General features: G+C 49.4%; 1 protein-coding gene across 3 annotated transcripts in view; it reads right to left on the minus strand.

Annotated features, from left to right (window-relative positions):
• The window catches only part of SH3KBP1 (SH3 domain containing kinase binding protein 1), a 343,640-nt gene extending 320,863 nt beyond the window's left edge, over positions 1-22,777 (minus strand). For 2 of the 3 annotated variants that reach the window (XM_049704753.1, XM_033411495.2), the window contains exon 1: positions 22,474-22,745. Coding sequence is in view for 2 of the 3 variants with exons in the window: in XM_033411495.2 (XP_033267386.1) it covers positions 22,474-22,477 (4 nt within the window). In the remaining variant the exon portion in view is untranslated. Of the gene's footprint in view, positions 1-22,473 lie in introns of all 3 variants that reach the window. The other variant, XM_004283056.3, reaches the window with a different exon arrangement.
• Between the last annotated feature and the right edge of the window lie 253 nt (positions 22,778-23,030).

Genomic DNA, 23,030 nt, shown 5'->3' on the forward strand with positions numbered 1-23,030 from the left:
CGGCAAGCACACGTGGTTTCGTGTCACAGGGCAATTCTAAATAGAACAGTTTGCCTGTGCCATTTTTATGAGGTATCTACTTGACACAGATCTTTAAAAAGAAAACCCACTCAGAGTTATTTCTGTAACTGAAGGTGGGCAAGAATGGGGATAGTAAAATGAGATTATTACTTATGAAATGAGCAATGGAAGTTAAACCTGTTCTTACCTAACTTTGAATTCATCAATTCGCAACTAAGTATAGTGATGACAATTTCCATTTGAGACCACCCCAATCCCACAGTGTGTGGGTGTGAGTCTCACTGTGGTTCTCCAATGGCCTCGAAACTGGTGCATTCCAATCTGTTCCGGTTTTGGGTTTGACCAGTGCTATAAACTGAGCCAGATTTCACTCTTTTCGACCTATTTTTCCTGCAGCAAGTACCCTAAACGCAAGCGGAATTCTCCCAAATAGAGGATGGGGGTAAAGAAGGGGAGCCACATGGCGGTCAGCCTCTATCTTTCCATGGATTTGGATCCTCTTTCCAACTGGCTGGGAATGAAGGTTCAAACTCTAACAGCATCCAACTGACTACGGTCTTGCTCAGTGATTCTTCTTCCCCAGGCTTGAAAATAATTGGGGCTAACAAAGGCTGGCCTAAAAATAAAAAGGCATGCCTTCCAGTGCCAGAATAGTGAGGCCATTTAAGCTCTGTTTTTAGCAAGTCTCAGTTACCTGGGCAGCAGCATATGGCTCCTATAATTCTCCAAAGCATGAAAGCATTAAGAGATTAAAGTGCCTGCCCAAAGTGGGCTGGGCCCCCAATGAGTGTTCACATGCTCGACCCCATCGGCTTCCACAGGGACTGGCCACCATGCTGCCATCTCGTCCCCATTAACCACGGTTAAACGATGAAGCCAAATGACAGGCATTTCCACTACCAAATTATGATACTGGAGACTTTATGTTTTTGACAGGAGGGCATTTTCTAAGCAATTACTCCGTAGAGAGGAAGAAAAGCATCCTGAAGCAAAACGCCGGGGACTGGGGTCGGGCTAACGAAAAAGTCCAGCAAGAGGAAAAGCAAAGAAAAACATCCCACGGCTCAGGGCGCACAGGGGACTGGCGACACTTCCCTAAAACGCAGGATGAGAGCCCTGCAGAAATGAGCCCGCAGGCTCCCTTATCGCAGCTCTACTCTGCACAGCCCAGGGCATAGGCACGCGCTTCATCATGTCCCCGGACGGAAGTGTGGCAAGCCTGAATGCGGACCACAACTGAGAAAGATCAAGGAGAAGATTTCTTCTGTGGTGGGCCCAGGGCAAGGAACCTTGGAGGAGCCGTAAAGCAAGCCAGCCTGCCAGCTGCCCTAATGACAGAGCGCGCCCCGCACCAGGAGCCACCACTGGTCTTCTCTTGACAAGTTCAGTGTGACACAAATGTCGCTAATGGCTGATCAAGAGCCACAGGAAGATTCCTGTGTGTGCAGTCGAAGGGGTCTGGGCACAAGTGCTGCTGTGCTGGCAAAATTCTACGGAGACCACGTCACAGATCATTTTGATCCATTTCTTGAGGTCTTTCAAAAGACATATGCTTTCAAACGTGAATGCACCTTACAAAACGACGGGCCAATGGCAGGGAAGACTCTGAGGGGCGTTGACTCTCTCCCTGGCTCTTGCCGACGTGCAGTGTGTGCAGGAGATGTGAATAAGCGATACCATTAAAGATGAATTTCCGGCCCAGTTTGGGGAAACGAGACTCTGGCTTGAGAGTCATACATCATCCGTTGTTTATACTCATTCAACAAATATTTTTTCTTTTGCTGCTCATTCTGGCTGAGACACCAGGCCAGGTGCAGGGGTGCCAGCGTGGAGGAGACGGCCATGGTCTTTACCTTGGCGCCGAAGGAACTGCAGTCTACGGAGCATGATTTCTGGGGTCCTTGTGGTCCCTGGTGGGGCTTCCTGAGCCAGCACGTACCCTGTGCCCTCTCCTCAAGCGGTGACCCTTCTTCTCCTGCACACCCGGAAGCATTCACATCCGAGTTAGGAGTGGGGAGGGAGGGAGGAAAGGGAAGGGGGATGATGTCTGGCTACAACAAATCGGATTTCCTTGTGTCTTCCAGCAGACCAAGTAACGCGAAGATAAATAAGATGTCTCATGATCTCTCCTCAAGAATAAATTACTCATCCCCAATTGGCGGTTTCTTCCCGTTCATAACTACAAACTCTGGGAAGTGAACTTATGACGGCAGCGTGCATGAATTATTCCAGCCCAGCGTGCTCTTCCCTTCCACCTCCTAAGCAAGAACTTGTCAGCTCCAGGCTGAGAGCCAAGATTTCCCAGGACAGGGCCTGGGACAACATGGACAGAAGGGACCACATAAAGACCTAGCAGAGCCCAAGGAGGGCAGGGAAGTGATGGGAAGGCGCCCAGGATGGCACTGTTGGAGCCAGCAGACTAAGTATCACGGGGCCATGAGACTTGAAGACTTCGAAGTCATCACCACAGAAAGTTTTCCCTACCTTACATACCAAAATCGGCGCACAGAAATTTGGCAAATTATCGACTTAGCACACACACCCCCCCCCACCCCCCCCACCCCCCCCCCCGTTATCAGAAGGAAGCAATCGATGGCAGAAAGAAAAACAAAGAAGATTCCTAAAACAAGCTGCCAGCTGAGGGGGGCTGAGCTAACACAGAAATCAGATGAGGCCCTGCTCCGCCCCCGCCCCTCCCCCCTACACCCCGACCTGCCCCCCACCTCCTCAACAAGCATGGGAACTTGCTTTCCCACAGCACTCCCCAAACTGGCCCTGGTTTTACTTCTCTATATCCCACCCTAAATGGATTGATTCAGAACTCTCCAGTCATGCTGTGCCTTTAAATATCTTTTCCTACCACAGAAGGTCCACCACCTCGGTGCTCTTGACAGGACAATCTATTTTAAAACAGCGGCTCCCAAGGCACATTCAGCCAAGAGCCAACACACACGGGTCAGCAGCCAATGCCAACAATGGTCTAAAGAAACTGCAGCAGACACTGGTGGTGTTTGGTGCTCAAATTAAATCTCAGGTGAGTGGGGAGAGCCTGGGATATTGGCAACTACTGGTATTTCTTACTCGTGGGCCAGGCACACACATGGTGGGCCCAAGGGTATCAGATGAAAACCAACATATCAACACTGCTGGGTGTGATGGGACATTCAAAGGAGAGTGACCTGGGGTCCATCATTAAAGAGCACTTCCACCTAGAGGCTCACATAGTCCTGGTGACCTGCAAATTTTCAGCAACTCCCTCTGTAAGAATGATTCAGCCCCACCAAGTAGAGACAATCTGGTTGTAATTTCACGAAAGAATTCAAACTCTTGAGGTTAGGGGTGTTTGAAGGCCCACTCAGTGGTCTCCTGAGGGCACCCAAGAGGGTAAGGAGATCTGGAAACAACGGCACGAGCCTGATTATCTCTACCAACTGGCTGTCAGTCCTCGCTTATGTCTGGGAGGCAAAAGGGCATGGTAGAGAACATGGCAAAGTGAACCCACATGCTCGCCATGTGAACAGAGCTGCCACCACTGCAGCCAAGCAGGAACGGCAACCCAAGCTTTCCACAAGACACGGCATTTCAGAGCAGCCAGGGATCTAAAATGTTATGTGAGGACTTCCCTGGTGGCGCAGTGGTTAAGAATCTGCCTGCCAATGCAGGGGACACGGGATCGAGCCCTGGTCCAGGAAGATCCCACATGCCGTGGAGCAGCTAAACCCATGCGCCACAACTACAGAGCCTGCGCTCTAGAGCCCGCGAGCCACAACTACTGAAGCCTGCGTACCACAACTACTGAAACCCGCGAGCCTAGAACCCATGCTCTGCAACAAGAGAAGCCACTGCAGTGAGAAGCACGCGCACCACAATGAAGAGTAGCCCCCGCTCACCGCAACTAGAGAAAGCCCGCGTGCAGCACCAAAGACCCAAGGCAGCCAAAAATAAATAAATAAATAAAATATTATGTGAAAGCTCAATCTGATTCTCAAACATGAGTGGTTCCAGATCTGTAAAACACCTCGGGCCACTTTGAGACAGCTGGTGTGGCTCTCACAGCCCCTAATGATCCTAAGATTATTTTCTACACTGAATTTCCACGACATTCCCCACAGCAAACACCCTTCCCACAACCTTGTTACTCACAAGCCCAGTGTTCTCAGCCCCCACTCTCAGTCCACACAACTGAGTCCAGCACACCATTTTTAGATGCTCTGAATTCACTGGAGAGATAAGTATTGATTTGTTTTTATGTTATTTCTACATTCTGACAGAAGAAGACTTTTATCATTTCAGATGATTCAAACTGGGCTATTTTCCAAAACTTCTGTGTATCTCTTAACAGTGATATAAAAATTTGCAGCCTTCCACCAAAGAGATAAATTCAGGGACTGGCAAATAGATCCCACCATAGTTCTCCTGGTTCCCCCTTCTCTCCATGCTGTCTTAGTCAGTTTGGGGTGCTAGAACAAGAATACCATAGACTAGGTGACTTAAACAAACATGTATTCCTTACAGTTCTGGAGGGTTACGCTTCAAGATCAGGGTGCCAGCATGTCAGGTTCTGATGAGAACCATCTTCCTGGTTCCATCATATGGTGGGATGAGTAGGGGGAAGGAGGGGTGGGAGAGAGGTGGGTGGGGGAGGGAGAGGGAGAGAGGAAGCAAGCTCTCTCCTGTCTCTTCTTGAAAGGGCACTAATCCATTATGAGGGTTCCAGCCCCATGACCTAATAACCTTCCAAAAGCCCTGCCTCCAAATACCATCATATTTGGGATTTAGGGTTTCATCATATGAATTTTATAGGAACAAAAACATTCAACATTCAGTTCATAGCACATGCCAAGAAAATCTGTGAGTGTATGTGTGTGTATGTTTTTGTCTCTGTCTGCTTCTCTCTGTATCTCTCTCTCTCTCTCTCTCTCTCTCTCTCTCTCTCTCTCTCTCTCACACACACACACACACACACACACACACACACACACACACACACACAGACAGACACACACACAGAAAGCAGATGAACACACAAGATGGAGGGTCAAAAGGTACCGGGAAGGTATTTGATCAGTGCACCTACTGTGTGCATAAAATGTATGATGAGGGGGTCTTTATACATGAGGGGGTTCTGGCAGTGTGCCAGTGTGGCCTTTTGTTGTTATATATGTGTAACTCATTTGAGCCCCTACTCTGTGCCAATAAATACACTCACCATTTATTTAATCCTAGTGATGCTTCTGGCTCTGTTAGCTTCTCCGAGGAAACTACAAGCAGAACAGCACTTGGAAATGGCCTTCAGGAAAGGAATGCGGCCAACGGAAGATGCACAGAGGACACTCACTCGTGACAAAGGATGTAGGCCTCAAAAATAGTTTGCGTCGGACTTCCCTGGTGGCAGAATGGTTAAGAATCCACCTGCCAATGCAGGGGACACAGGTTTGAGCCCTGGTCCGGGAAGATCCCACATGTCGCAGAGCAACCAAGCCCGTGCGCCACAACCACTGAGCCTGTGCTCTAGAGCCCATGAGTCATAACTACTGAGCCCACATGCTGCAACTACTGAAACCCACGCACTTAGAGCTCGTGCTCCACAACAAGAGAAGCCACCGCAATGAGAAGCCCGCGCACCGCAATGAAGACCCAACAGAGCAGTAAATAAATAAATAAATAAATAAATAAATGTATTTTTTTAAAAACAGTTTGCTTTTGTGATTATTTAGACATGTGAACCCCAAGAACCACAAAGTATGAGAAAACAAAGTCCCATCTTCAGCAAGTTCGCCAGCTCTGACAATTTAATACTTTTAAAATCTATCCACAGGCATGAGATGGGCAAAAACAGTCATATAATACAGCAGAGACTAATCATTATCTCCCAGTATCGCCCTCCTCCTTTTAGAAATGGAACGCTTCCCTCCCTCCATGGTAGATGTAATAATGCCTCCTCCCCCCGCCCCGCAATATGCCCACATTTTAATTCCCAGAACCTGTGAGTATGTGACCTAACCTGGCAAAAGGGACTATGCAGATGCGATTAAGTTGAGGATCTTGAGATGAGGAGATTATCCTGGATTACCTGGGTGAGCCCAGTGTAATCACAAGGGTCTTTAAAAGATGGAAGAGGGAGGCTGAAGAGCCAGAAAAGGAGACATGACGACAGAGGCAGGGACACCAAATGCTGGGCAGAATGGGAGCAGCAGAAATGTTTACACTCTGGGAACACACATTGTGAAAACCAATTAGGCATTCTCTTCTAAAGCTCACATCCTCTCTCCTTCAATGAATACAGCGTTCTCTCCTTCATTCATTAGTTTATTCGTCCACTCCTTTGTTGGGAACATGCTGGTACAACCACTTTGGAAATCCAGCAACTTGCAACCCAGCAAAATCACTCCTTGTCATACACCTTTCAAAAACGTATTTCACACGGGCACCTGGAGACATTGACCAGCATGGTGATAGGAAGGACGTCCATTCATAGTAGCAAAAATGGGAAACAATGCAAAAGTCCATCACCAGGAGAAAGGAAAACGATACAATGGCACATTCAAACAACGGAAGATCAGACAGGGAAAAGAAATGAAGTACAAAATGAGAGACAGCAAGTCACAAGTCTCTGTGTGGTGTGGATGCCAGTTATATAAAACTAAAACCAAGCAAAACCAGACAATATGTTTTTAGGAGATACATATGGAAATGATCAAACTATTTCTTAAAAAGAAGGAAAAGATGATTTTTTAAAAGGCTCCTGATACTTGTGTCCTCCAGAGAAGGCAGGAGGAGAGGACGGAGCCAGAGCACATGTTGAGGGATGGGTGCCTGAGTACGTATTTTATACTGATGCTACACGCTGTCCACAGGACATGTGGTCTGTGTGTATCAAATATCCTATCAGCTTTCAAAACCGGTTCTAATGCACAGCACCCCCGTGAAAAGGTCTCAGAGAGCACTGTGTGAAGGAAGGATTCTCACATTGGTTCGAATGGAGAAGAGACGAGACAACCAAGTGAACTCAAAAGACTGCACCACAGCATGTGTGCCTTGCCGCCTCGTCAGCAACAATGGCATCACTGAAGCATGTCATTGTGTCTCTTATTAGTGTTGATTTGAGCTTTATTGGGTTAATTTATCCTTAATTTGTGAATCTGTTACAGGTTTATACTTCCAAATGAGCTAAAAGCAAAAGGAGTCTGTATCTAGTTAAGTGCCTATTTTTCAAGAAGCATCATTATTGAAAAGTTTAAGGTAATTAAAAAAGAATGAAATTCTGGCACACGCTTCAACATGAATGAACCTTGAAGACACCACGCTAGGTGAAATAAGCCAGACACAAAAGCACAAACACTGTATGAGTCCACTTAAATGAGGTCCCTGGAGTCAGGCTCATAGAGACAGAAAGGAGAATGCTGGTTGCCAAGGGCTGGGGGGGAGAGGCAAACGGGGAGTTGCTGTTTAAGGGATACGGAGTCTCTGCTTTGCCAGATGGAAAGAGTTCTGTGGATGGTTGGTGGTGATGGCTGTACAACAATGTGAATGTACTTTATGCCACTGAACTGTCCACTTAAAAATGGTTAAGATGGTAAATTTTAGGTTCCATATATGTTACCACAATAAAAAAAAAAAGACTTCAGTGGTAAATTTTCTGTTATGTATATTTTACTGCAATTAAGTAAATAAATAAATAAAAGCTAATAAACATTTTTTAAAGTTCATGGCAAAAGAGGGTTCCTTGGTAAATACTTCCCTGGTGAAGGGAACTTCAGCCTTACTCATTTGAGAAAGACTGTTCTCTTTGGTTTCTCTAGACCTGCAGTGAGGAGGGAGTTTCAGAGACACTGACTAACAACTGTTATCTCAGAGAGCTGTCTTCTAACTGGATGTGTGTTCCTCAAATGGATATCTTTCCTTCTTTGGGGAGAAACAAAACTTGTTCAAACGAACACCCTTTGGTTTAACTGCTTACTTCACCGTGTGGTTCATGAAATGATCACATCACAATCTCCCACGCGACTAGGGAAATGAAAGTTAGCGAAAATGTGTCACTGAGGGGAGCTTTAGATATCTCCAAGTCCCTCAGGTTATCGGATCTCACACCTAACAGGCGCTCAATAAAGACTTGTAGAATCTAACTGAATTCCAATATACGGCAGTACTGAATCAAGTGTCTTGTTTGTCCTGCCAGTGCAGGCCAGTTATGTTCATAATTTGAAACTGAAACAAAGGGAGAAAGGATACGGTACCCTTTAGCTACCAAGGTTTCCTAACACGTGTTATTATAAAGTTTAAAACTTTCACAGACACTTGGCCTTGAAAGGGCATCATGAATATTCAGCTCCTTTTTGGCCAGGTACACGAGCAGGCATTTGACATGCACATGGTGGTTGAGGAACGAATGCTTTACACAGTGCTGTGCATTAACAAAACTGATGCGTCAAGAAGGCAGGCTTAGAGATGGTTCTCCCAGCCTGGATCCTGGGGTTCTAGCCACCCTTATCTGATGCCCTTTGAAGCCAAAAGCCCAATTTTTTCAGGGGAGTGTATCACAATGACACAAAGCTAAGCTAGGAAATCACAGGACGGTTATCACAGCCACGACCTTTCCCTCGTCAGCATGGGAGTTGGACCCATATCCCAGCCAAACGTGAAGTCCCATTGAGGACACAGGGCCTTTGGGACGCAATTTTCCCTGTGGTTCTGGAAAACAAAATCCCTTTAAAATGCCAGTCTGGGTGTGAAGTGGAAGGAGGGAGGGAGGGAAGGGGGAAAGAAAGAGAAGAGAAGGAACCAAGTCCTTGAGGGTTTTACCTTTCACTGTGTATTCCCTATTCTCATGCCTGAGCACTGAACCAGGATTAATCATCTCAGAATGGCGTGATGAATACGAACGCATTGTGGAATAGGAAAGCCCCACCAGCAGTCTCCTTCAGAGATGTCTCCCTCTCTCCCCTCTCTCTCTGTCTCTGTCACTCACACATACGCGCGCGCGCGCGCGCGCACACACACACACACACACACACACACACAGCACAGAAGGGATGATAAGCCATATGAGCAGAGTTTCTTGAACTAAAACTGAAAGCAAACACAGGAATGGCAAGTACCCTGCCAATGCACATGTAATGACTCTCATGGACTTACCATCATATTCATCAGCATGGGCCATTCCAGTCATTTGGAGGCTACGGAAACAAAGAATGGATGTGGAATGTCACCCTGTGTACAACCTGATTTCCTTAAAGGATAAAAAGGAAAATAGTGTCCACACCATCCTTACTTATAATATCAAGATTATGGAAGCAACCTAAATACTCAAATGGTAGGGAAATGGTTACATAAGTTAAGATTCAGGAACTCACCTATTCAGCTACTACAAACACTAGCTTTGGAGATGACTATGAAGTAAAAACAAACAAACAAACAAAAAAAACCAGGATGTACAATTATATATACTACATATATTAATATTATCCATATATTACATTATCTTCAAGTATATAGTAATAAGTCTAAAATAAAATGAAAGTGGTTGTACTGGGGAACTGTATGAGGGCTTGATTTAAATTCTCTTGCTTCCAGACTCCTTTGACTTTGTAGGGCTCTTAAGCATCAACATGGCCACCACCATGACCTCCCCTTAATACTCTGCCGTGTGGCTGGGACCAGAAGACATTATTTAAAGAGGATTTTACTGAGTCTAGAGGGTAACAGGAAGGGAAGAACTAGGCATACAGCAAAAAATAATAAATTTTCCCACTTCCTATTTTCTAAACTCTATTATAGAGTCACTATATATTTATAACAAAAATTGTTTTCAAGGTTAGAGAATATTGGAACTAGAATAAGACACTCCCATCCTAGAATCTGCCCCTCCCCTCGGTCAGGGATGGAGCCCTCTATACCATCGTAGGAGAAGAGGTTATCCTTTAAGACAACCGCCCTCAATGGCAGGGGAGCTGGTCACCCGGTCCCTGAGGGGTGGGCAGAAGCCCTTCCCCACATCCTCATGTGGCCATCTTGACCTTAGACTGCACTGAATACACGAGCTTCACCCAGCTCCAGCAGCGCAAAGGAGGCGGTGCTATCAGCTGAAGATGCTGAGGCAGGGGCAGTACCATGTGGGCAGGGCTTAGAGGGAGAAATGGGAGGGCTGTGAGACAGGGGGGATTTCAGGAGAGAAAGGGTCTTGAGGGAGAGAGTGTAGGCAGAGGGGGGCAAGAGACCACAGAGAGGGAAGGGGGGTGTTCAAGGGAGAGAGCTGGGGGAGGGAGAGATGGGAGAGAGGAGAGAAGAGAGAGGGTTTGAGGGAAAGAAAGAGGGGGAGAGAGGGGGAGTTTGGGGACAGAGGGGGATGGGGAGGTGGAGGGGTGGGAAGACAGGGAGGAGAAAGAGGAGGAAGAGGAGGGACTTAGTAGGAAGGGGGAGGAGCAAGTGGGGGGAGGAGCAAGTGGGGGAGGAGCAAGTGGGGGGAGGAGCAAGTGGGGGGAGGAGGAGGGACTTAGTAGGAAGTGGGAAGAGCAAGCAGGGGGTGAGGAGGGGAGAAGGTGTGGACAGAGGGACCTGGAAGAGAAGGGGGACAGACACGGGGATGGGAGAGGAGGGGTGGGGAGGAGGGGGGAGGGTGTGAGAAAGAGAGAGTGAAGGAGAGGGGGGAGAGGCAAAAACGGGGGGCCGAAGGGAAGTGGAGAGAGAAAGAGCAGGAGGGAGGGTCAGGCATGGGTGGGTGGGCAGTGAGGGGAGAGAGAAGGCTGGAGGGAAGAGAAAGTTGGGGAGAGATGGAAAGTGGGGGTACAGAGGTGTGGGGAGGGGTGGGGACAGAGCAGAAAGAGAGAAGAGAGAAGGCGGGAGGGTGGAGAGAGGCGGACAGCAGACACAGCAGCCACAGTCCCCTGCCCCCTTCACCGACATCACCGGCTCCAGCGGTTAACTCACAGGCCAGGCGGTGGCTGTTTTTCACGTCTTCATCTTTTCCTCCATTTAAAAACCCACAGGCTCCCTAAAAGAGCCAGACAATGTCACAAATGCACCCTGCCCCCTGTCACAAATGCATCGACCCCTCCAAGTGCCCCCAAAGTCACATCCACACTTTTTTAAGTGCTGCCAGCTCAAAAGGAAAAATCAAGATCAGTCACACGACTCAGGGTCTCAAAGGGTAAAAACAGCCGTGATTTGCTCGGAAGCATATCGGTGCCCAGCAAGGCCAGGAGCCGCCCCTCAGGGAAGCCTTGTGAGGGGGACTCCAAAGGTGGCCGGATCACCCTTGAAGGCACCACCTCACACCAACCGCCCCTTTGTCAAGAGAAAGCCAAGAAAAGGGGGCACAGGGCACCTTCAGGTATGCCGGCTTATGGCTTTCAAGCATCCGCATGTATAGCACCTGCCCCAGGAGTGGCCCCCGGACATCCCCATCCCCGAGGGACAGGGCTGCGTTCTGGTCAGGACTGTGCCAGCACCTAGCATTCACCTGGCACCGAGGAGGCCCTCCTTAAACACTGACACAGGACTGGAACCGGGCAGTCCCTTGCCTCACAGATGTGGGAGAACAGCAGCCGCTTGTGTGTCTCCAGGGGGCGACACCCTCCATGGGGCTCGGAGTCACCCTAATGGGAATCTGGAACTGGGATCGAATCAAGTAACTCTGAACAAGAGGTTGGAACTGTGGCACGTGCCCCGTGAGTGACTGCACAAAGAAAGGGGACAGTGGGCTTCCCTGGTGGTGCAGTGGTTGAGAGTCTGCCTGCCGATGCAGGGGACACGGGTTCGTGCCCCGGTCCGGGAAGATCCCACACGCCGTGGAGCGGCTGGGCCCGTGAGCCATGGCCGCTGAGCCTGCGCGTCCAGAGCCTGTGCTCCGCAACAGGAGAGACCACAACAGTGAGAGGCCCGTGTACCGCAAAAAAATAAAAAGAAAAAAAAAAAGAAAGGGGACAGGGGCAGGGAGGAGAGACGGCAGAAGGGCACACCGGGCAGCTGGCCCATCCCTGGTTCTGGGACTCCTTGGGGCCTTTGGGCTGCATGAGAGGCCCCTGTGGCCCCAGAATAAGCCCCTTTTTCAGGTTAGCAGGCTCTGCTTGGCTTCCTCACTTGAAGAAAGTCCTTACTACACACACGACATCAAAGTGGGAAGACATCTCCTAACTCAGTTCAGAAGTGAGGTCGAGATCGTGTAAGATCCAGGATCAAGTTTCTACCGGTTCAGCACCCAGCTCAGCTGAGATCAGGAGTGCACGGCAGAATTTCCTGGAGAACGCTTCCACAATCCACCTGTCTCCCCACCAAAGTCGGATGGGGAGAACCCAGGCACAGGGTTCCCATGCACATCCCCAGGGGAAAAGATCACCAGCTAGAAAGTCCTCCCATCGTCAATTAATCAAGAAGTGAAGTGGAGGGGGCGGGAGGATAACAGAAATACCTATCTGCTGGTATAGGCACCAAGTCTCCCTGGAAGAATTCACAGGAAATATCAACAGTATATGGGGAGAGTCACTGGATAGCCAGAGGACTGGGATGGGAAGGAGACTTTTTAGTGACCACTGTTCACCTTGTGAATTTTGAGTCATGTGGATGTATAACCTATTCTAAAAACTAACTCTAAAAAACAATTTAAACACTTCTCCGGCAAGCAGCTGCAGTATCTCTGCCCAGCAAACATGAAACAGGGCAAACTGCAGCCCCTTTCAAATTGTTTCTTCAACTGGTGACACACCTACCCGCCTTCTCCCCTCTCGACCCCCCACCCACGCAAAGCTAATTACTTTCATTTCATTTCTTTCCCGACAAAGGTAGCAATTAAGCCAAAAAAAAAAAAAAAAGTCACTGTCAATTAACAAACACGTTGCCCAACCTGCCTTAGGTACCACTGATGAGCTAATTGACAGACGTCTTTGGGTTTGCACCTCTGTGCTCCATCTAATATTTTATTGAGAACAAAGGGCCACTGAGAAATCACTGGTTAAATGGTGAAAACTGTCCCATTTTGTTCAAGTTGTCAAGAGGTTTTTGTGTGTGTGTGTGTGTTTTTAATGATCAAAATAGAAGAAAGGCAAAGCCCGTTTACAAAGTTATTCATGACCAGTGAATTTCGCCAAGTGAGCATCCAGAAGGGTCTGGCGCAGAAGATGCGGATCCACGGAGAAGCTGGCTGTGGGGCGGGGAAAAGCGAAGCCAGGGCAGACCTTCCCAGCTCTCATCCCAAACAAGGTTCAAGCACCTCCTTCTAGCCCCAGGCACAAAAATGAGAACTAGCTGGAATAATTAGAGAGGACACTAAACTAATTAAAGACTTTTCACACAGGGAGTGGGCGAGCGATGGATAAAACTGGTGCAGCCCCACAGGACCAGACCTAGAACTGGGCCCCAAGTCCTCCAAGTCTAGAAGAGTCCAGAAAAATCCGGCAAAAACACAAGGGCTGATGTTTGAACACTGACTGGTAGGAAGTTGAAGTTTAAAGAGCTGGTATTTTCAACTGTTTATACATGCTGCACTTGGGTGCTTAAGGACTTAGATTTGTTATGCAAAATGAGTAATTAATCAGTACTAAAATATTTATAGTATTTAATCCAAGACACTGAGGAAGAACCAGCAGCATGAATTGGATAGCACTTCATCTTGCCGCTCTGTCCCCTGAGTCTGGGGACAGACCAGACTCCTGCAGTGGCCCCACCACTTCCCAGGCCACTGGAAGGAAATAAGCTGAGGCCTTTACTGGGCTTTTCTTGCCAAATGAATACCATTCAGGAAGGACAAATATCCCAGGATTTTTTGTTGTTGTTGTTATCAGTGTTTTTTCCTGCTGAGCCTAACTGTAAGCATAGTTTACTAGTGAGGTAAGGTCCACGAGCTCCATTTGGCTTTGTTTAAGTGTCCCCTAATGTACAGGACTGCCTGTAAGATATTTACCCATAAAAGAATCATCAAGTTGAAAACCAAGCGCTCATCACCAACCAGTTGCCGGTGTACCTTTGCCAACTGAAGGAACAGAAGCAAAGAAACGTGGCACCCCATCAAGTCTCCACGTGTGGATTCCAGAGACCAGTTTGGCACCGCAGTCTTTTCTCCCACATTTGAAATATTCTTAATGGAGCCCAGTAACTGCCAAGGAAGTTGCCCAAGCAACTAACTCACAAGTGCTTCAGGATGTAGAAAGAAAATCAGAATTCCCCCACAGGATGAAAGGGATGGAACCAACGGAGCTGTGTGGAGGGACAGAGCAAAAATGAAGTACCGCCCCAGAGGAAACATCAGCGAAAACCATTAAAAAACAACAAAACCATACTTTCTCTTTTCCTGTATTCCTTTGAAATCTTAACTGGGATCCTTGGGCTTCTACCATGTGTTCCCCAAAATGGCTGAGTGGTCCAGGAACCCCTCCAGGGGACACGGATCCTAACCTTCCAGTTAGAAACTCACAGGGAGGGGTGATGAAAAAGTTTTCGAAATAGATAGTGGCGCTGGTTGCACAACACTGGGAATGTACGTCATGCCACTAAGCTGTGCACTTAAAAATGGTTAGAATGGAAAATTCTGTTATGTATGTTTTACCATAGTTTTAAAAATGAATGTGGGGAAGATCCCACATGCAGCAGAGCAACTAAGCCCGTGCACCACAACTACTGAGCCTGCGCTCTAGAGCCCGCGAGCCACAACTGCTGAGCCCACATGCTGCAACTACTGAAGCCCGCCTAGAGCCCGTGCTCTGCAACAAAAGAAGCCACTGCAATGAGAAGCCCACACACCGCAATGAAGAGTAGCCCCCGCTCGCCACAACTAGAGAAAAGCCCGCGCGCAGCAACGAAGACCCAACGCAGCCAAAAATAAATAAATAAATATTTAAAAATAAAAATGAATGTGATATACAAAAAAAACATTGAATTGCACACTTTAGATGGGTGAACTGTATGATATCTGAGTAATATCTCAATAAAGCTGTTTAAAAAAACTTACCAGGGAAACAGGCTGCAGAAAGCACCTCACTGGGGGGAAGCGGGAGCCTGATAATTATTGAGCACCTATACAGGTGGCTGGTTCTCTCATATTGAAAGGGAGCTGGGTTCTGCAGCTGGGGGCTCATGTCACTTTACCTCTCTGAGTCTCAGTTCCATCATCTGATGGTGTGGGCCATGACTGCCAAGGGCCCTACGAGCATTTCGGTTCCAGGGACCCATGCGTGGGTGGCAAAAAGGACTCATCATCTGTCACCCAGCATATAAGCACATCCCACTAGGAAGGCAAAACATCAGGGGAGCCACACATGGAAGAAGCAAGTTCAACAACTTCACGACCCAGGTATGGACAGAAGGGGGTCAAGAGCTGTATTAAGACACTTTCTACTCAAAGGACAAAACGGTGATGGTGAAGAAGTGCCAAAGAGTCCTGCTCTCCAGCGACTTCTTGGTTCATTCATAAAACAAAGGCTGTGGCCACAGGGGAAAACCTTATGTTCCAGAGCAGCTGAGGATGAAGGAAGGAAACGATGCTTTGACCATCTGTGTAACGCCCAGAGCAGGCTTCCCCAGCACTCGGGGCCGGATAACCGTGGTGGGGCTACCTGTGCCTTGCAGGACGTGGAGCAGCGTCCCTGGCCTCTGCCCACCAGCTGCCAGTAGGCTGCCCCTTCCCCACCAGCTGCCACCTCCAGACACTGCCAAATGTCCCCCTGGGAGGGGGGAGCAGAACTGCCCCTGGTTCAGAATCACTTCCAGAGAGAATTTGCTATCTTAAACTTGTAGCTCTTTGTTGAAGCCATGTGACACATGTGGCACTACCCTTCTCACCCACTGAAGTGCAGGCCACCGTGAACTGTCAGCAAACAGACCTTGTCATCACGCTCTGCCTGGGGGATTTTACAGAAGTGCACACACACTCCTGGCAGCCAATAGCCTCAGAGAATTTCAAATAGCAACTGTACTTGGGTGAAAGGGTTATTCATTTATTCATTCATTCATTAACATATGGCACTTACCGTATGCCAGGCAATGAGCCAGGGCAGTGTAGTTGGGGACACCCAATCAGAGATGAACAGACTTAATACAAGACGAAGTGTTGTACAGAAACCTTTGGAACAGGCCTCAAAAGATGAATAAGGGGTGTGGTAGGCTGAATAATACTCACCCGCAAAATGTCCACATACTAGTCCCCAGAACCTGTGAATATGCTACCCTCCATGGCAAAAGGGACCTTGCAGATGTGACTAAGGGTCTTCAGATGGGGAGGGTGTCCTGGATTATCCGGGTGGGCCCAGTATAATACAACTGTCCTTATAAAATGAAGGCAAGAGGGTCAGAGTAAGAGAGAAGGAGATGTGAGGACAGAAGCAGAGGCTAGAGTGATGAGGCCACAAGCCAAGGAATGCAGGCTGCCTTTAGAAGCTGGAAAAGGCAAGGAAATGATTTCTCCCCTGGAGCCTCCAGAAGGAAACTCATCCCTGCCAACACTTTGATACCATCCCAGTAAAACACATTTTAGATCTCTGACTCCCAGAAGTGTAAGATTATAAATTTATGTTGTTTTAAGCCACTGGGTTTGTAGTCATTTGTTAAAGCAGAAAGAGGAAACTAATACACGGACACTACAAGGCAGAGAAGAGAGTGAAATCTATTCCCCCTCAAGAGAATGACATGGGAGAGGCTCAGAGGCCTGAACAAGCATGGAACAGAAGAAGGCAAGGGTGACTACTCAGCTTCATGAAACCTTTGCTAAGGCATTCAGGATGGAAAGCATCTGCAGAACAGTCAAGGCATGGGGTCAATTCCAGAAACATTTGGGACTTGACTGCCCTTTGGAAGGGGCTGAGATAGGGGCAGGGGGAAGGAAGAAGAGGCAAGGCAATGAGCAGAATACCGATGGAAATGACAGGAAAGGTGGTAATACCCGCAACGACATGGGGAATGAATGAGTCAGGATGGGTGTTATGGAGGAGAAATGCTGAGCTCAGTTTGCAGCAGGCTCTGTTTGAGATGTCTAGGACACACCTGGGGGAAGTTAGCTAGGTGGTCAAGAATAATAATGAACTCAACCAATCTTAATTTTAGGCTTACCATGAGCCAGGCACAGGGACACAATGACCAAACAAATGCAGCTCATGCCTTCCTTAAACGTGGAAGAGAGAGGCAGAAGAATCAGTATCAGAGTGATACACTGAGAGAGACGTGACTGGCCCATTGCTGGCCTGGGAGGTGGAAGGAAGCCATGAGCCAAGCAATGTGGGCAGACTCTAGAAACTGGAAAAAAAAAAACAGAAAAGGGGCTCTCCCCTAGGCCTCCAGAAGGAAGGCAGTCCTGCCAACATCTAGATTTTAGCCTGATGAAACCTTGCTGGACTCTGAACTCCAGAACTTCAAGATAATAAACCTGTGGTGTTTTAGGCACCAAGTTTGTGGTAATTTGTTACAGCAGCAATTGGAAGCTAATACAGGCAACCAGGTATAGAAAATCACAAACAAATATCAAAAACCCTCATAATGCTAATAATATATTTTTAATGCCCCTTGTAAAGATGACGGAGGGGAAAAAAGGGATGATGGGAAACACCTGTGTGATACTCCAAGTGACTAACACTGAGATGGGCCAGCTAGCGTCACTAATGCCCAGGTGCTGGAGGTGGTTTGGCTTGGACTGGATTCATGGATGAATCAACACTGAACTGTTCTAGTAACTCCAGGAGAGGCTTGTTCTGAACTAGGAGCACATTTTTCTCCTTCTCTGAGGTCTTATGTCACTTATAACAGCATCTTATTTTATGACCAGAGTGCCCGTGTACCTGCGCCCTCTGGACCTCAGCTTTCTCATCTGCAAGGCAATGAGGTTCTACACTTGACCTTGACCACGCATCAGAACCCTCTGGAGGGCTCATGAATATACAGATTTCTGGGCTCCACCCTCAGAGTTGCCCACTCAGTGGGTAGAATTGGGGCCAGAGAACTGGTATCTCTAACAGGATCTGGGGAGGCTGAAGCAGCTGACCAGGGGACCACATTCTGAGAACCACAGCATTAGAGACCCTCCTTCTCTCACACTGAAAGGATTCCAGTACTTTGCTGCCCTGCACCTTTCCCATTAAGGGCCGTGCTGCTTCTTGGTTCTCAGCAGCTTGTTCTGTTCCTCTGGATCTATCCCGGGTAGAGCATGTGAGTTGTCCATTCTCTGAATGCTGAACAACAGTCCCCAGACTGGAGGTGGCCGATGTTTTGGAAGTCACCCCCGAATATACCTAGATGGCCACTCTCCCCACCCTACCACCTCCTACTCGCTGCCCCCACTCATCACGTACTTGACAAGACCACTCCGTAATCATGTCAAAACACGGACAAAGCAGGAACTTGTCCAAACCACCAAAGTCACCCCAACGTCCCTGGGTCCCGGCTCCTAGAAGAGACTGCTGCTTCTTCACCAATCCCAGCCTTTGTCTGGTCTTCCCCGCTTCTCGGGTAAGAAGATTAAGACGCCTGATCAGGACTCACCCCTGCTTCCTGACAGCATCCAATCCAGAGCGACACCCGGCTTCCTTAAACGCTCCCCAAAGCACCAGACACAGGCCCCACTGCTACGTGTGGTCCTTCCTGACCCCCTCTCGCTGTGATGCCCCACGGGTCCCCATGGTATACGGCTGTTCCACTGCAGGTGCTCCTGGGGGGGGGGGCGGGGAGATGGAGGGCAGTGATGGCTCCTAGCCAACTTGCACATTTCAACTCAAACACAGTCTCCTCAAAGACACTGTCCTTACCCCTCTGCAGCCTAAGTCAGATCCCCCCTCTCTAATCTCCTTTCAGGAGACCCACCTGGGCTTACACACATCGTTGTAAGTACTGCACTCAAGCCTACCTCTCCCACTAGACTGAGAAGCCCAAGCCGGCAGGTCTGTGTGTGCTGTGTGCCTGCCGCTGGCACAACACTGGGCACAAAGCAGGAGGTCAATAAATATTGGACGGATAGATGGATAAATGGATGAATACTGACCACTGTGTGCAACCGACTTCAAAACAATTACAGGGACTTCCCTGGTGGTGCAGTGGTTAAGAATCCGCCTGCCAATGCAGGGGACATGGGTTCGAGCCCTGGTCCAGGAAGATCCCACATGCCACGGAGCAACTAAGCCTGTGCACCACAACTACTGAGCCTGCGCTCTAGAGCCCGCAAGCCACAACTACTGAGCCCGTGTGCCACAACTACTGAAGCCCACGTGCCTAGAGCCCATGCTCTGCAACAAGAGAAGCCACCACAATGAGAAGCCTGAGCACTGCAACGAAGAGTAGCCCCCGCTCGCTGCAACTAGAGAAAGCCCGCGTGCAGCAACGGAGACCCAACGCAGCCAAAAATAAATAAATAAATATATTTTTTTAAAAAAACCAACAATTACAAATACGAAGGTTAATCAGAGAATGTCAGTAACACAAGAAGAACTGAAGCCGTCTGAGAAGAAATAAGCAAGGTCTGTGCAACCAGGAGGGTAGCAAGGCTTTGCCCCAGCCATGATGGATGGAAGGTAGTAAAGTAAAGGTCATGATTGATAAAGGTGGAGTCTTTTCTTCCATTTCTAACTGGAGCCTGTTTGTGGAGGCAAACGTTATACTCATTTTAGCTTTAGCTGATTTAGCATAAAGCAGTCTAGCACCACCAATACGATAAAGTGCTAACGACAGTCCAAACTTTGTTGTTACTCTGGAATTCTTTCAATGGAAATCCTTCGCTAGGTTTGCACATCCTCCACGACTCACAAATTTCACTGGTAACAATATTTGTGCAGCTGTAATTACAAGACCCTTTCCCTGCATCTGGCACTGAAGGCATCTCCCCACAAACTCAGATGGCACATTCTGACTGGGTTTTTGTAAGAGGCCATTTCACAGCTAACTGGCTTCATTTCACTGTTAGAGATTTGATACTTTGCAGTTGTTTTTCAGATCAAAGACTATGTAATACAGCTTTACTGTGCTATCCATCAAGGGAAAAATCCTTATCAGACCCGGTAAGAATGGAAGTATATCAAATTGATAAACTGGACAAATCTTCTGAAAACCAAAGAGATACGGGAGACTGGGGAAGGGGGGTGTGCCTGTGTGTACACACACACCTGCTTCAGAAACAGCACTGTTAGGTGTCTCCACTGGAAGACATACAGAATAAATTGTTAAATACCTGTACTTCATCACAAATACACTGCTGAAGATGCTTAAGAAAACAGCACGTGATCTTTAGCCCCCAAACTACTACCAGCATCTCAAATCCCACTCTAAACATTTTAATGAACTAAATGACGGCATCCATTTTACTCTTAGCGCCTCAAAGTATTAACACCTGAAATAAATGAAAATCACTTTCGGCGCCCCCCCCCCCCCACACTTTGTAATGGTTACAGTAAAAAAAGACTAAGCCGCGCTTCCCTGGTGGCACAGTGGTTGAGGGTCCGCCTGCCGGCGCAGGTGACGCGGGTTCGTGCCCCGGTCTGGGAGGATCCCACGTGCCGCGGAGCGGCTGGGCCCGTGAGCCACGGCCGCTGAGCCTGCGCGTCCAGAGCCTGTGCTCCGCAACGGGAGAGGCCACAACAGTGAGAGGCCCGCGTACCGCAAAAAAAAAAAAAGATTAAGCCTGAAACGGCTATAAACTGCAGAAGCACTTTCTAATTTTCCTAGGAGGTTCTTGATAATGAAAACAGTTCAGACTTGAATGATAAACAGGTCTGTTTCTTCTTAAACAGAACTCCGTCCTCTCCCCCACTGAGATACAGAAAACAGAGTCCAGCCACGGGAGAAGACATTTGGATCTAACATCTTTTTTTGTGTGCAACCCTTTAGGTGACCCACCCAAAACGAAAGGTGATCAAAACAGCATTTTTGGTTACCTCAGGAGAAACCAATCTGTTGTGAAAGTAACGGGTGATGTTTATTCGTTAATGAACTAAATCATCTTATTAGGTGCCAAAGCAAAACAAGAGCGCCAAGCTAAGTGTTCTGCCTTCCATAGAGTAGGAGGGTTTCCTACCTCCTCATTCATTCATTCACTCATTCATTCATTGATTCAATAAATATCTATTTAGGGCCTGCTCTGTGCCAGGTACCAAAGAAAACAGTGCTGAGCAAAACAGTGCAACACAGCAATGTCCCCATGGTCATGGACCTTACAGGAGACAGAAATGTTAAACTCAAATAAATATGTAATACTGCCAATTTTTTTTAAGGAGAAAGGGTAACAGAAAGGAACTGATTTAGACTGGGAGTGGTGCAGGGATCAGAGAAGGGCACTGAGAAAAAAGTGACATTGAAGTTGAGAGGCCGTCAGATCGTCACCACTTTGGAAAAGGAAAACGATTTATGGCAAATGACCACAAATGGGATTTGAACTTTGCCTGTCAACAACTGACAGGGTTAAACCTCCCCACTTCCAGTGCATCTGTCTTCACGAGCCTCCCAAGACTGCTGGCTGATCACTGTCTGACTCGCCTACCTAAAATCCTATGACCTGAACACAGAAAGGTCTCACTTCATTATGATTTATTATAATCTACAGTCTTCCTATGCTTGGCCTAGAAACACCCTAAAGTAATCTGCCAGAGGTATGAAAACAGATTGGCTGCCAGCAAGAATATTACCTGGGTGAGCCAAACATTAGCCCTGGCACTCTCAAGCCCATTGCCCAATAAAGTGCCAGGTCCTCTGGGCAACGTGGCTCCAATACTCCTGGGTCTATACCAGATGGGACCCAGGGGGCCTCACAGTTAGTTGCCTACTTGGAACCGATCTTCGACCAGTAAATCAAGGACTAAATCACCGTTTCCAGTTCCCCAAGCCTGCAGACTTAGAGGATGTGGAAAGTGGCCTTTGAGCATCACCGAGCGGAGAGCCTGCCAGGCTGGAGGAATGCAGGCTGGCAGAGAGGGGGTCAGGGCTGGGAGGAAGAGGGACGCTAAGGGAGGCGGGTCAGGCGCTCCGGACCCGAGGACCGCACGCCAGGCCGGGTACTGGGGCGTTTCCCGCCCCCCACCACGTCATCCCCCCGCAAAGGCACCCGGCCCCGGCCGCCCCGAGACCCCGCGATTCCGGCTTCCCCTGCGGCGAGGCCAGGCGGACACATCAAGCCCTGCGCAGGGCCGGAGCCCACCAGCTCCTGGTACCTGCGTCCCCAACGCAGAGAAAGGCGCGCCGGGGGCGAAAAAATGGCCAAAACTCTCCCCGCCCACCCGAAAAGCCAACCACACCCCCCGCATCCCTCAGCCCCAGCCGCCCCGGGCCGGCCCCCGCGATCCTCCGCCCAAGCCCCCGCGGGGTTCCCGTCGGCGCCGCTCGGGCTCGGCAGGGACGCGGGCGCGAGTGGGAGTGAATGGGGGGTGCGCGACGCAGGCAGGGTGCCCACCGCGGTGTCACCCGCTGGGGCCCTGCTCCCGGGGCGCCCTCCTCGGCTCCGCGGTCCCGGGACAGGCGCGCCGCCCCCAGGCTGAGGTGGGCACCCGGGCGCCCCCCACTCACCCATTGGCGTCGAGCCGGGCCTGGCCGCCGAGGCAGCGTGAAAGTTAGCGGAGGCGGACGCGGGGGTCGGGGCGCCGGGACCCGGGCGCGGGAATCGGGGAACCGGGATGTGGGCGCAGGGATAGGGACGCGGCGGCGTCTGGGCCGGCTTCTTCCTTAGTAGCGGCGGCCGCGGCGGCTCAGCGCCGCCCGCTGCTGCCTCTGCTGCTGCTGCCGCTGCTGGCCCGGGACGACTCCTGCTGCTGCTGCATCGCGGCCCGCTGCGCCCGGCTGCGCCGGGTTTCCTGCTCCCCGCCAGTGGAAATTGCGAAAAAAAAAAAAAAAGCGCCGCCCAGCCCAGCGCCCGGCAGCCGCGGCCGCGCCGCCCGCTCTCCCCTCCTCCTCACCACCGCCGCCGCCGCCGCGATGCTCCTGCGGCTCCGCCTGCCGGGGCCGCGCGACCGCCGGGGCGGGGGCGGGGCCTTCGAGGGGCGGGGCCCCCAAGGGGCGGGGCCTTCAAGGGCGGGGCTGGCGCCCGGGGCGTCCCTGTGACTGCTGCGCTCCGGCGCCCCCCTTGC

Source organism: Orcinus orca, chromosome X (genome assembly GCF_937001465.1).
Source record: "Orcinus orca chromosome X, mOrcOrc1.1, whole genome shotgun sequence".
Taxonomy (NCBI): domain Eukaryota; kingdom Metazoa; phylum Chordata; class Mammalia; order Artiodactyla; family Delphinidae; genus Orcinus; species Orcinus orca.